The sequence below is a fragment of the Rhinatrema bivittatum genome, chromosome 12, assembly GCF_901001135.1.
Source record: "Rhinatrema bivittatum chromosome 12, aRhiBiv1.1, whole genome shotgun sequence".
NCBI lineage: Eukaryota > Metazoa > Chordata > Amphibia > Gymnophiona > Rhinatrematidae > Rhinatrema > Rhinatrema bivittatum.
In genome coordinates, this window is record NC_042626.1 from 13,951,759 (window position 1) to 13,965,421 (window position 13,663).

At 44.9% G+C, this 13,663-nt stretch overlaps 1 protein-coding gene across 1 annotated transcript in view; it reads right to left on the reverse strand.

The window, feature by feature from the left end:
• The window catches only part of SCUBE3 (signal peptide, CUB domain and EGF like domain containing 3), a 464,243-nt gene that overhangs the window by 13,994 nt on the left and 436,586 nt on the right, over nt 1–13,663 (reverse strand). The window contains exon 21 of the mRNA XM_029573032.1: nt 9,113–9,310. Coding sequence (XP_029428892.1) covers nt 9,113–9,310 — 198 coding nt within the window. The remainder of the gene's footprint in view (nt 1–9,112; nt 9,311–13,663) is intronic.

Sequence of the window (13,663 nt, forward strand, 5' to 3'; positions counted from 1 at the left end):
CCTAAACTGAGTAGGCAATGGCTTTTCAGTATCCACATATGCAGCCGAGATTACCCACTTAATCCAGCGAGCTGGTTTGCCCTGTTTTCCTCTACCATGAAAGACAAACAGAAGACGATCCATCTATTGGAGATTTAGAAACCTTCAGATACTGCACGACATGTCTCTTGACATCCAAGGGATGCAACAAGTGATATTCTTCCGGATCTCTTTCCTTATCCAAGGTTGGCAAGGAAATGGACTGATTCAAGTAAAAATCAGAGACCACTTTAGGCAATGAAGGAACAGAATCAGCTTATCGCTCCTGGAGTCACCCAAAGGAAAGGCTCCTGAAAGAAAGGATCTGCAGCTCGGAAATTCAATGAGCAGAACATATCGCCACTAGAAACACTGATTTCAAGGTTAATAACCGCAAGGAAAGATTACACAGTGGTTGAAACATAGGGCCCGCCAAGAAATCCAACACCAGGTTACAACTCCACATGGGAACAAGTAACCGCAAGGGAGGATGAAGATCTTTCACTCCCTTCAAGAAATGGACCACATCAGGATGAGACGATAAGGATTCACCATTCACCTGGCCCCTGAAACAGGCAATAGCCACAACCTGTACCTTCAATGAATTAAGGGCCAACCCTTTATTTAACCCATTCTGCAAAAATTCCAAAATGAGCGGGATCTTAACTGAATGAGGAAGAACACCTTGATCCTCACACCAAGCCTCAAACGCTTGCCAAACCTGCACATCGGCTAAGGAAGTGGAGAACTTTCGAGCTCGTAGCAAGGTGGCAATCATCGCAGAAGAATATCCATGCTTCAACAAGCGAGCCCTCTCAAGGGCCATACTGTAAGACAAAAGTAAGTCAGAGTTTTGTGAAGGACAGGCCCCTGCTGCAACAGATTCCTGTGCGGTGGATGATAAAGGGGGGGGGGGGTCTCTACCAGGAGTCTTCACAGATCTGAATATCATTGTCTTCTGGGTGAATCTGGTGCCACCAGGAGCACCATCCCCCTGTGGCCTTCAATCCTGCAAACTATTCTGCCCAATATGGGCCACAGGGGAAAGGCATACAGCAGCTTGTCTTCTGGCCAGGCCTGCATGAGAACATAGATACCCAAGGATCTCAGATCTCTCCTGTGACTGTAGAATCAAGGAACCTTTCCATTGCAAGAAGTCGCCAGCAGGTCTAGGAATAGAAGGCCCCAGCGATCCACTATCAGCTGAAACGCATCATCTGACAATTCCCATTCTCCTGGATCCAGATTCTTCCTGCTGAGAAAGTCTGCTTTTACTTTGTCTTTACAATGTGAGAGGCCAAGATCACCTGAAGATGCCCTTCTGCTCATTCCATAAGTTGGTCTATTTTCTGCGACACTTGCTGACTCTTGGTTCCTCCCTGCCGATTGATGTAAGCCACCGTTGTTGCGTTTTCTGACATTACTCAGACTACTTGACCATGCAGCCTGCTGCTAAACTTCAAGCACGCCAACCGGACTACCTGGGCTTCCAGGCGAATGATGCCCCAGAGAGATTCTTCTGTATTCCAGTGTCCTTGCGCTGTTAGCTCCTGAGAGTGAGCTCCCCAACCCTGGAGACTCACATCTGTCGTGAGCGTCAACCAGTTCGGCGATGTCAGGAAAACTCCCTCTCAGATGATCTGCCTGCAACCACCACTGGAGGTGAGAGCAGATTTCTATCAGCAAGTGGAGACAAATCAAATAGTCCTGAGATTGTGGGTTCCAATGAGACAGCAGGGAGCGCTGAAGAGGATGCATATATGCTCTCACTCTCGGAACCACCTCCAGAGTTGCCACCAAACTGAGTACCTGTAGATAGGACCACACTGTCAGGCATATAGTGTTTACCAAAAGACATATCTGCAACATCAACTTCTGAATCTGAACTTCTGGCAGGAAAACTCTGCTCAAACTCCCACATACTCCAGTGACTGAGATGGCTGAAGACTGCCCTTGGCTAGGTTCACCACCCAACCGAGCTCCTGCAAAAGGGAGATCACCTTGCGGGTCATCAGGCAGCTCTCTTCCAGAGACTTGGTTCAAATCAGCCAGTCATCCAAATATGGGTGTACTAGAATTCCATCCTCTCTCAACTCTGCCGCCTCCACCACCATAACCTTGGAAAAAATTCTGGGAGCAGTGGTTAGACCAAAAGGCAGCGCAAGAAACTGATAATGGCACCCCAACACCGCAAAACGCAGAAAATGTTGGTGCTCCAATCAGATGGGAATATGGAGGTAGGCCTCAGACAGATCCAGGGAGGTCAGAAATTCCCCTGACTGCATGGCCATTATCACTGAGTGCAAGGTTTCCATGTGAAAAAAAGTCACCCGCAAATGATGGTTGACTCCTTTGAGATCCAGGATGGGACGAAAGGAGCCCTCCTTCTTGGGCACGATGAAATAAATGGAATATCATTCTGTGCCTGCCTCTTCTGCGGGGAGTGGGAAGGAGACACCATGAACACGTCCTGAGGAGCACTGCGAAATTCCAGCGCTTATCCTTCTCGTATCACCTCCAGGATCCACTGATCCGATGTGATCTTGACAAATCTCTGATAAAAGTTCACTATTAACTTTCAGGAAAAGACTTAAAACCTGGCTCTTTCTCCAAGCCTTCCCTGAACCACCAGACAATCACTAGCTGGCCTTCTTTCTTACCCAGCCTTCTTTCTTACCCAGCCTGTCACTCCGTTTCTCAAAGAAAAAAATAAATGGACTCTTAGACTTCAGATTAAAGCACCGTTCTTAAGTTTGTAACTTGTACTCTACGGTAAAATTACTTTACTGGCCTTTTCTTCTTTCCAGCTTGTTGCAAGCTTCCAAGTTCCCGTCCCCTGTTGATTGTAACTTTGACTTATTCCTGCTTTGGTTATCTTTCGTTTACGTGAATTTGTTACTCTAGTTTTTTCCCTCTGTTAAACTGTAAACCGATCCGATATGGTAATCTACTATGAAGGTCGGTATATAAAATTGTTAAATAAATAAATAAATAAAATAAAAGAGAAAGAGGCATCCTTCTATCTCTTGTTCCTGAGGGTGGGTTGGCAAACCTTCATTGTGAGGCTCGAGAGGATCCACTACCTGAGCCCAAGCCTCACTTCGGCTGTCTGGGACGAAAGGACTGAGACCTGCTCAAAGACCAAGTCCTCTGAATGTTTAGCCCTCTGTAGGGACAAAAACACTTGGAATCCCTGCAACGACCCCTCATACCAAAGGGTCCCTGCAACTGTTTTTTATCCTCCGGCAACCAAGGAACTTGGGATTCGCCCCACTTACTGGCCAGTTTCTCCAACTCGCTCCCAAACAAGAACGTATCTTTAAAAGGCAATTTCATAAGATTAGCTTTGGAGGTTGCTTCGGCCGACCAATTTCACAACCATAATTGACTGCTATAACTGAAGCCACTCCTCTAGCTAAGATACGGATCAAATCGCAGCCCGCATCTGCTAAAAAGACAGTGGCGGGTTACATACCTGCTCTAGAATTCAATCAGGAATCATCAACCTGCTGAGAGAGAAGCAGACAAGAGCGAGCCACCAGGGAACAATAGGAAGCTATCTGCAATGTCACTGCCACTACTTCAAATGCTTGCTTAAGGATGGTCTCAATCCTCCTATCAGCCACATCTTTCAAGGCTGCTCCTCCCTCCACGGGCATAGTCATCGGCTTAGAGATGGCATAGACCAGTGCATCCACTTTTGGAAAACACAGATGCTCTATCACCACTGGATCCAGGAGGTACAGGCCTTCCAAGATCTGACCCCCTTTGAAATTTGCCTCCAGGGCATCCCATTCACGATCAATCAATTCCTGAATGGCTTCCATAACAGGGAAAAAAACAAGAGGCGTTATGTAATGAAGCCAAAATGGGGATTCTTCTTTGGCTTACACATGGAATCTGCCCCAGGCACTCCCAGAATCTTCAAAGTCTGAGAAATGGGGGCTGGCAGTTCATCTCTAAGAAAGAACCACAACATAGTCCTATATGGTTCCAGTCCCAGAGGAATTTCCCCATCTTCCAGAGAGAGTCAGGATCTGCCTCATCATCAGCGCCATCTAGATTCCTGTCGGGAGGACCTACAGCTAATCAAGGTACGCCTCTGTGCTTAAACATAATACCAGAAGAGGGAGAGGCCACCGTCTGAGGATCGGACCTGACAGGATTGGACGGGGCTGAGGACTGCGTCTGAAGAAAGGATTGCGCTTGAAAAAATTCTACCCAAGAAAAGGCAGAAGGATCCATGCCAAAACCAGAAGACACTTGCATGGGGCCTACTGAGCTGCCATCCCCTTCTGAGGAACCAGTCAAGAGAGTTCGAAGGTCAGGCGTCCCTCCTGACATATCCTTAACCAGGCCATCATCAGGCTGGGAAGACCCAGGCTTAGCAAAATCAGAGGAAGATAATTCTCCCTGAGCCTCTAAGCAGCGCTGACACATGTTAGAGTGCTCTCCAGGCTGAGATGCCCGATGAATATGACAGGCAAAACAGAGAGAAAGGTGCTTAGGTTTCTTGGTCACCGGTGCCATTAGTTCTTCTGTATGCTTAACAGGTGACTGAAGATGTGCATCCAGCTGATTTGCACTGAAAAAATTTAAGTGCACAAAATTTAATTGCACAAAAGTTAGGTGCCCCAAGCCTATGCACCACAAAACTAAGCGCACTGTCACTGCACCAAACCTGTGCATACACCTAATATGTGTTAGAATGTGTGCACAGTCAGCGCGCACAAAAGAAAATGGGCGCATAATTTGGACACACACCAACAGTCCTGTAGAGGGCAGCCGAATGTGCAGAAAAGCGTGTGAAAACGCTGCCGCAGCCTACCACACACAGCACAGGAAAAGCCTAACAGTGGGGCTTAGCCCACATGGGCTGCTCAACCCACCAGGTTGCCCAGTTCCCTTAACCCCGAGGGAGTGGGAACGAATGTCGGAATGGCCCGCCGAGCACGGAGACCAAAGGAAGTCCTACTTACCTGAGCTCAGCCCTTCCTGGCTGAGTTCAGAGATGGTCTCCGGCTGTGGGGGGAGAGGGCATATGCCATCACTGCCATGCTTGGCTTCCTGCACCTGCTGCCTTTCAGTTGCTCAAACAGCTAAGTCCACATCGCTGAAAAACCAGCTACCAGACCAAGGCACTCATCTGAGGGACCACAGAAATCACCTCAGGAATTCTCAACTGGGAGAGGGACCATTTGGTACCACTGCAGGAGAGGGGGCTTTTTCTTTTTAGAATTCTCCTTCTAAAATCTGAAGCAATCCCCAGTAGGGAGATACACATCCACCATCTGCTGGAGACAGAGAATACTGGCAGGTTGATGTTATTGCAGGAGTATATATTCTGTGACGTCAGTTTGCTCCAGCTCCATCTGCTGGCAGAGGGCATTAACTCACTGGTCCTGAATCCATTTATCCACATGCTAAGAAACCTGGATTAATAAGTGCAAGACACAGCTGAGGCAAATTTTAATAATTGAGACTGCTAGCCTTGTGATTAAAAGAGAGAGAGATCTCTACCCAGGCAGAGCCAGAGGAGTTCCTTGGGAAGTGGACCAGCCTGCAACCTTTGAGTTGAAGATTGGAACCTATACGAATGTACTGTGGGAGAAAATGAGTTCTGTGCAATACTAGGGGTGTTGTGCTGGCTTATAGTGAACTACTGAAGTGCCTTACTAAGAAAATACTGCTGTCTCAGGGAAAAGAAACCAAAGTGTAAAAGAGGCATTGGCACATTAAACGAGGTATTGACAGTCAATGAACCAGTCCTTTTATCACTTTCAAAACAGAAAACAGGACCTGCTTCACTACCTTTGTACTGTATATCCTTATGAAACACATAACTAAACCTATCCAGGAAATTAATTATTAGAAGTTTAGATAATAATATTCCTGGTTTCCCAGATTGCCTTCAAAATGTTTGTAACTGTGTAGAATCCTGGAATACTTTGCTTTATACTTGATTTATTTATTTATTTATTTATTTATTTAGAGGTTTCTTATATACCGAGGCACGTTTGCAAAACATCACCTCGGTTCACAATGTAACATAAATTAGCAACAGGCTTTACAATAATAACATTAACAGGTAGGGATTAACAAGGGCAGGGGAGAATAATACGAGAAATATATACAAATGTACAAGTTGATATTAACAAGTAGGTTAAATAAGCAATAAGGATGATTGGGGGGAAGAAGAGGAGGGAACCTAGAGTAAAGAAGGGGGGGAAGGAGAGGGTGGGGGGTGTAGAATGGGCGAGGGTCAGAAGGGTGGGGAGAGGGTCAGATGGGGTAGGGAGAGAAAAAAAGAAGGTGAGAGGGTCAAATGAGCGGTCGGTAGGTGGTCAAATGGACGGTGATGTCGAATCTATGTGGGGAGTCAGTTTATTAGTCAGGATACGCTAGTTTGAACAGCCATGTTTTAAGATTGTGCTTAAATGTTTTGTGGCAAGGTTCCTGGCGTAGTTGGGAAGGCATTTTGTTCCAGTGGGAGGTTCCTGATATGATAAAGGATCGCTCTCTAAAGGTGCTGTGTTTCAAGCACTTAGGAGAGGGTATTTGGAGTTTGGCTAGGTGATGTGTTCTTGTGGGTCTTGTCGGAGTGTGAAGCAGGAGATGTTCTGGGAACCATTGCATGTCCTGATTATGAATTGCTTTGTGTATTAGCGTGAGTACTTTATATATTATCCTGGAGGTTACAGAGAGCCAATGTAAAGATTGAAGGACTGGTGTGATGTGGTCATGACGGTGTGTGTTGGTAAGGATGCGTGCCGCAGCATTTTGTAATAACTGTAGAGGTTGTAGGGTACTTTTTGGTAAGCCAAAGAGGATAGCGTTACAATAATCAAGTTTGGACAGGATCATAGCTTGCAGAACTGTGCGGAAGTCGGAGGTATGAAGAAGAGGTTTGATTCTCTTCAGAGTGTGGAGTTTGAAGAATCCGCTTTTTATAGTGGCTGAAATGAATTTTTTAAGGTTAAATTGGTCATCTATTATAATGCCAAGGTTGCGGACTTGTAGTGTAGGAGGGCGATCAGGTAGTTGGGATGTGGGGGAGAGATAGCGTGAGGGGTTGTTAGGAGGGGAGAGAAGGAGTAGCTCTGTTTTGTTAGTATTGAGTGCTAGGAAGTTATCGGAGAGCAAATTATTTATCTCAGATAGCACAGAGTTCCAGATCTTCATTGCGTTTGTAATGGAATCCTTAAAAGGGATGAGTATCTGCACGTCGTCCGCATATATAAAGTGCTGGATACCCAGTTTAGAGAGGAGATGGCAGAGGGGGATGAGGTATATATTAAAGAGAGTAGAAGAGAGGGATGAACCCTGTGGTACTCCTTGAGATAGTTTTACGGGGTTGGACTTGTTACAACCAATTTTTACACTGTAGCTTCTGTCACTAAGGTATGATTGGAACCATAGTAGGGCTGAGCCAGCAATGCCAATTTCCATGAGGCGTTTGATTAGTGTGAGGTGGTTGACAGTGTCAGACGCCGCAGAGATATCTAATAGTGCGAGTATGTGTGATTGTCCGTTGTCCATGGCTTTAAGTATGGATTCTGAGAGGGTGATGAGAAGAGTTTCCGTACTATGGTGTTTGCGAAAACCATATTGGGATGTGGAGAGTATGTTGTGTTCATCAATGTATTCTGTGAGTTGTTTGTTGATAATCTTTTCCAGTATTTTGGAGAGGAATGGGAGGTTTGATACTGGGCGATAGTTGGCTAGTTCATTGGGATCCAAATTAGGTTTTTTGAGGGTGGGTTTGATAATGGCATGCTTGAGTTGCTTTGGGACTTGGCCTAGGGTGATGGATTTGTTCAGTATGTTTGCGATGTGTTTGGCTGTAGTAGAAGGGCTTGTGAGTAGTATTTTGGTGGGTAGGTTGTCTGAGGGGTGATAGGCAGGTTTGATTCTTTTGAGTGTAGTTTCAATTTCTAGTGCAGATGTGTTTTCGAGGTTCCATAGGGAGGAATTAGGGTTTTTTGTGTGTGGGAGTGAGTGTGTGGTTTGGATGATGCCGTTTATAGAGGTGATTTTAGGTGTAGGTGAGTTTGAGGGACCAGGATGAGCTGTGAAGCGTGCCATAATGGTTTCCACTTTGGAAAGGAAATAAGATGCTAGATTCTCACATTTTGTTTCATTCTCATTGCCGGGATTGCATCTGTCTTGAGAAATGATGAGGCTGTTTACATATTGGAAGAGAGCTTGTGGGTTGAACTGGAATTGGTGGATTTTTGTGGCGTAGAAATCTTTCTTTGCTTTTTCTGTGGCTTTTCGGTAGGCGTGTAATTGTGTGCGAAACTGTAGTAGTGCGGTGGGAAGGCGGTTCCTTCGCCAGGTTTTTTCTAACTTACGGAGCTTTAGTTTCATGGTTTTAAGTTCGTTTACATACCATGGTTTTTTGTTATTCTTTTCTAAGTTGATTTTTTTGGTTTGAGAGGGGCAGAGTCTATCTGCTATGTTGGTGGTGATTTGGAACCATGAGGAGGTGGCGGAGTTAGCATCTGTAAGGTCTATGTTAGGTAGCTCTTCTGTTAGGGCCTCTATTATATCTTCGGTTTTAGCCTGTTTACGGAAACTGATTGTTTTTGAAGGTAGTGGGGATTTGGGGGAATCCTGTATAGTGCACCATGTATCAATACGGTAGTGATCTGACCAGGGAATAGGCGTACAGATGGGGTGGTCAGCTTGAATTAGGGTATTAGTAAAAATAAGGTCAAGGGTATGACCCGCTTTGTGTGTGGGGTTAGTCACAATCTGTTTGAGTCCAAGGGCATTCATGGCTGTCAAAAAGGTTTCGCATGATGGGGAGAGGGGATCACAGTCAACATGGAGATTGAAGTCTCCGAGAATGATGACTGGGTTGGCAATGTTTATATGTTTGGCAATGTATTCTATGAGGGGGGAGGGGTTCTTTTCTAGGATGCCGGGAGGGGCGTACATTAAGCAGAGTTGGAGAGAGTTGGACCTAAAGATGCTGATCTCTAATTTGGGTGGGGGGGGAGCAGATTGGAGAGAGAAGTTGAATCTCTTGGTATAAATCTCTTGATATAAATCTCTTGGAATAAAATTAACACAGTAACTGGCCACCTACAATTCTTCCGCATGACCAAAACATCTCCACATTCATCTTCTGAACGCAGGAAAATTTCAGGCACTACAATTAGAATTTTTCGCTTTGGGGGTGGGTTGATATTCCAGGTGCACTCGATATTTGCTGGGTAGTTTCCTGGATAGTTTGGAGACTCAATGTATCCCGTGTACTCTCCCAGCTCTCCTCCACACTGACGATCTGCAATTTCAGGATTGATCAAAGAAACATTAGACGATAGATTACCAAAGAAATAAGTGCACAGCTGGGAGTGGGAGCACAATAGACTAAGGATCCATTTGTTCTATAAGCTGACAAGTGCATATGTACAGGTGTGATGGCCAAAATTATTTTCTCTTGAGGATTATTCTATAGTACTGTGATCATAACAGCAAGAAATGGTGACTAGATGACTTCATGTGCAGTGGCACATTTTACTCCAGCTGTTTCTCTCTCCCCCCCCCCCCCCACCCCCATCTATGCAAAGGATTCTGGATTTACCAGTTCTATTGCCTCAATAAAAATACCGAGTCCTCATGGTGTACAAGGCACATGCAAACATTTATGTGGCTGTGTCTGTGTACAGTATATACTGTATGTATTTACATACGTATGAATGAATCCATGTTGACTTGCAATGTTTTTAATCAATTTTATTTATGACTTTTTTTTAAATTCCAGTACCTCCATCATAACTTGAGAGAATTACAATAAAAACATTAACAGTTTACATAAGACTAAAAGAAACATAAATAAAATGAAATGGTAATAAATAAAACTATTAAAACAGTATACCAACTTGTTAAAACATTTAAAAATGTGTCTTGTTGAGATGTTCTGTATACGGCATTTGGGTATTTTTGGTTTTGTAATTAAATAAAGAAAATTTATGGAAAAAATGTGTCTTGATAATACGCCTTTCTAAACAGAAAGGAAAATTGGTTCTTAACAGCTAATTTTCGTTCCTGTAGTACCACGGATCAGTCCAGACTCCTGGGTTATGCCTCCCTTCTAGCAGATGGAGACAGATAATATTTTACTGACACTGCTACTTAACCACATGTACTACCTGCAGTTCCTCAGTATTAATCTATACCCAAGTCAATCACAACAAAATTGAAAAACGTCTCAACTTTAAAAACTTACAAAACATGAAAATATGAAATACTCTCTGCAATAAAAAACTGAATGAGCGGACAACTCTCCCCCCTCAATGGAATGGGTGGGTTCTGGACTGATCCATTGTACTACAGGAATGAAAATTAACAGGTAAGAATCAATTTTCCTTTCCCGGTACGTACCCAGATCAGTTCAGACTCCTGGGATGTACCAAAGCTCCCTAGACAGCTGGGAGCCCATATGGCCTACATCCAGATGATAGTGTCTAGCAAAAGTACGTAGCAACTTCCAAGGTGCTGCTCTACAAATCTTTTGGGGAGAAACCAGCTGAGCCTCCGCCTATGAGGCCGCCTGAGAATGCGTAGAATGAGCACGTAACCCCTCTGGGACCAGTTGACCTCGAAGAATATAGGTGGAACCAATAGCCTCCTTAAGCCAACAAGCAATGGTAGCCTTAGAAGCCTGACATCCCCTCTTCGGGCCGCTCCACAGAACAAAAAAGTGATCTGACCTCCTAAAGTCATTCTTTACTTTGAGGTAATTCAATAAAGCTCTTCTGACATCTAACAACCTGAGCTCCCTTGCATGAGGAGTAGATGCGTCCTGCCTGGGAAAGGCCGGAAGCTCCACAGTCTGATTCACATAAAACGTGGAGACCACTTTTGGTAAAAAGGAAGGCACAGTCCTCAAAGAGACTCCTGACTGCGAAATCTGAAGGAATGGATCACGACACGACAGCGCCTGCAATTCAGAAATCCTTCTAGCGGAACATATGGCCACCAGAAAAATCACCTTAAGAGTCAAGTCCTTCAAAGTCATTTTCCGGAGTGGTTCAAAAGAAGCCTCACATAAACCCCTGAGGACAAGATCAAGATTCCAGGATGGACAAACTCGTCAAAGTTGAGGATGCAAATTCTTCGCCCCTCGAAGAAAACAAAGGATGTCTGGATGTGCAGAAATAGATGAACCATCAATCTTGCCACAAAAGCAACCTATAGCTGCCACTTGCACTTTAAAGTGAGCTGAGAGACAAGCCTTTGGCGAAACCATCCTGCAGAAAAGATAAAATGTCAGAGACTGATGACCTGAGAGAGCGAACTTCATTGGCGGTACACCAGGACTCGAAAACCTTCCAAACCCGTACATAGGAAAGATTAGTAGACTTTCTCCTAGCTTGCAACAATGTAGTAATAACCACCTCTGGATAACCCCTACATCTTAACCATCGCTTCTCAAAAGTCATGCCGCTAGAGAAAAGAGAGCAGCTTGGTCGGTAAATATGGGTCCCTGCCGGAGAAGGCCCTTCAGATGACCCAATTGAATCGGTCTGTCTACAGCCAGATTGATCAGATCCATGAACCACGGATGGCGCGGCCCCACCAAGACCGCTTCTCCCTGATGCTTTTCTATACGACGCAATACTTTTCCCATGAGTGGCCAGGGAGGAAAGACAGACTAGCATTCCTCCTTTCGGCCAAGGGAGTACCAGTGCATCCACTCCCTTGGCCCCGTGCTCTCGCCTCCGACTGAAAAACCGAGATGCTTTGGCATTCTGATGAGTTGCCATTAGGTCTACATGGGGGGGGAGCCCCACTGATCGCGAATGAGCTGCATCACTAACTCCAACAATTCCCACTCAAGAAATCTGCCTGATCGTTTTGACTCCGGCAATGTGGAATGTCGCTATGTGCTCCAGGTGTTGCTCTGCCCAATGAATCAATTCCTGTGCTTCCTGGACTACTCCTTGATTCTTGGTCCCACCCTGATGATTGATATAAATGTAAATGGATGTAAATGTAAATGTAGATCCCTCATCTCCATTTACACCATTGTTAACCATCTCCATTATCGTTAGCCTTTTTGAATTAATAACCTATCCTTTTTCTTCCTTCTTCGCCAAGTTCTAGTCACCCTGTTACATGTAACTGCCTTTTCCGCACCATTGTTCTAGTTTATGTTTATTATGCACCCCTGTTTTATGTGAACCAGCATGATGTGACTGCGGTCTCGAATGCCGGTATATAAAAATCCGAAATAAATAAATAAATAAATAAAAATAAATAAATATAAGCCACCATCGTCGCATTGTTGGAGAGAACCCTCACTGACTGGCCTCTCACCAAAGGAAGAAATTCCTGCAAGGCTAAGTGGACCGTTTTGGACTCTAGTCAGTTGATGGATCACACACTCTTTCCTGGACCAGCCACCCTGAGCTGACTGGTGCTCCGGTTTACATTTTTAAACAATGAGATACAGAAAACAATCAAATGATAACTTTAACTACCACCCAATCCAGGACTTCTAGGTCCACACCCCAGACCAGATTGGAAGTTTGAAGCCACCAGGAAAGGCTCTCCAGTGTGATGCCCTTAAGTGGTAACTGAAGCTGAAATTCCTCCAAGACCGGATTCCACCAAGACAAAAGTGCTCTCTGCAATGGTCTCATGTGAGCACAGCACTAACTCCAGTGTCGAGGCCATAGAGCCCAGAACCTGCAAATAATCCCATACCTTGGGCACCTGTAACTGCAACAACCGCCAAACCTGCTCCTGCAGCTTCAGGACGCACTCCTCTGAGAGGTACACTTGCCGACTAGGGTGTCGAAATGAGCCTCCAGATACTCCAGGGACTGCGTCGGTGACAGACGACTCTTCGTTACATTCACAACCCAACCGAGTGACTGTAGCACTTCGAGAACCCTTTGAACTGACTTGCAACAAAGAACCTAACTACCGTTAGTTGAGCAACCTGCCCCATGTTATTTATTGATGTTAACAGTTCATGTAAACCGATGTGATGTTTCCAATGAATGTTGGTCTAAAAAAACTTTAAATAAATGAATAAATAAATAAATAAATAACCTCCGTCTTCGCCCTGATAAGCCAGTCGTCCAGATACAGATGCACCAGATTCCCCTCTTTCCGGAGTGCCGCCACTACCACTACCATCACCTTGGTGAAGGTACATGGCGCTGTGGCCAATCCGAAAGGAAGGGCTTGAAACTGAAAATGCTGTCCTAGAATCATGAATCACAGAAAGCACTACAAGGCTCGATGAATGGGGATGTGCAGATATGCCTCTGTCAAATCCAGGGATGCCAGAAACTCCCCTTTGTGAACTGCCACAATCATGGTTTCCATTCTGAAACACGGAACTTTGAGTACTGCATTCACCTTCTTTAGATCTAAAAAATCGGTTGAAAATTCCCTTCCTTCAATGGGATCACAAAATGAATGGAATACCGCCCCCTGTGAAGTTCTTCATAGGGGACCGGAACCAAAGCCCCCAGGAGACGTAGACGGTTTAAAGTATCTCGAATGGCTACTCATTTCTCTAAGGAGATTAGGAACAAATCATGGATGGGACGAGCAAATTCTAAAACGTAACCAACCCTTACCACATTGAGAACCCACTGATCCTGAGTGATACTGCCCA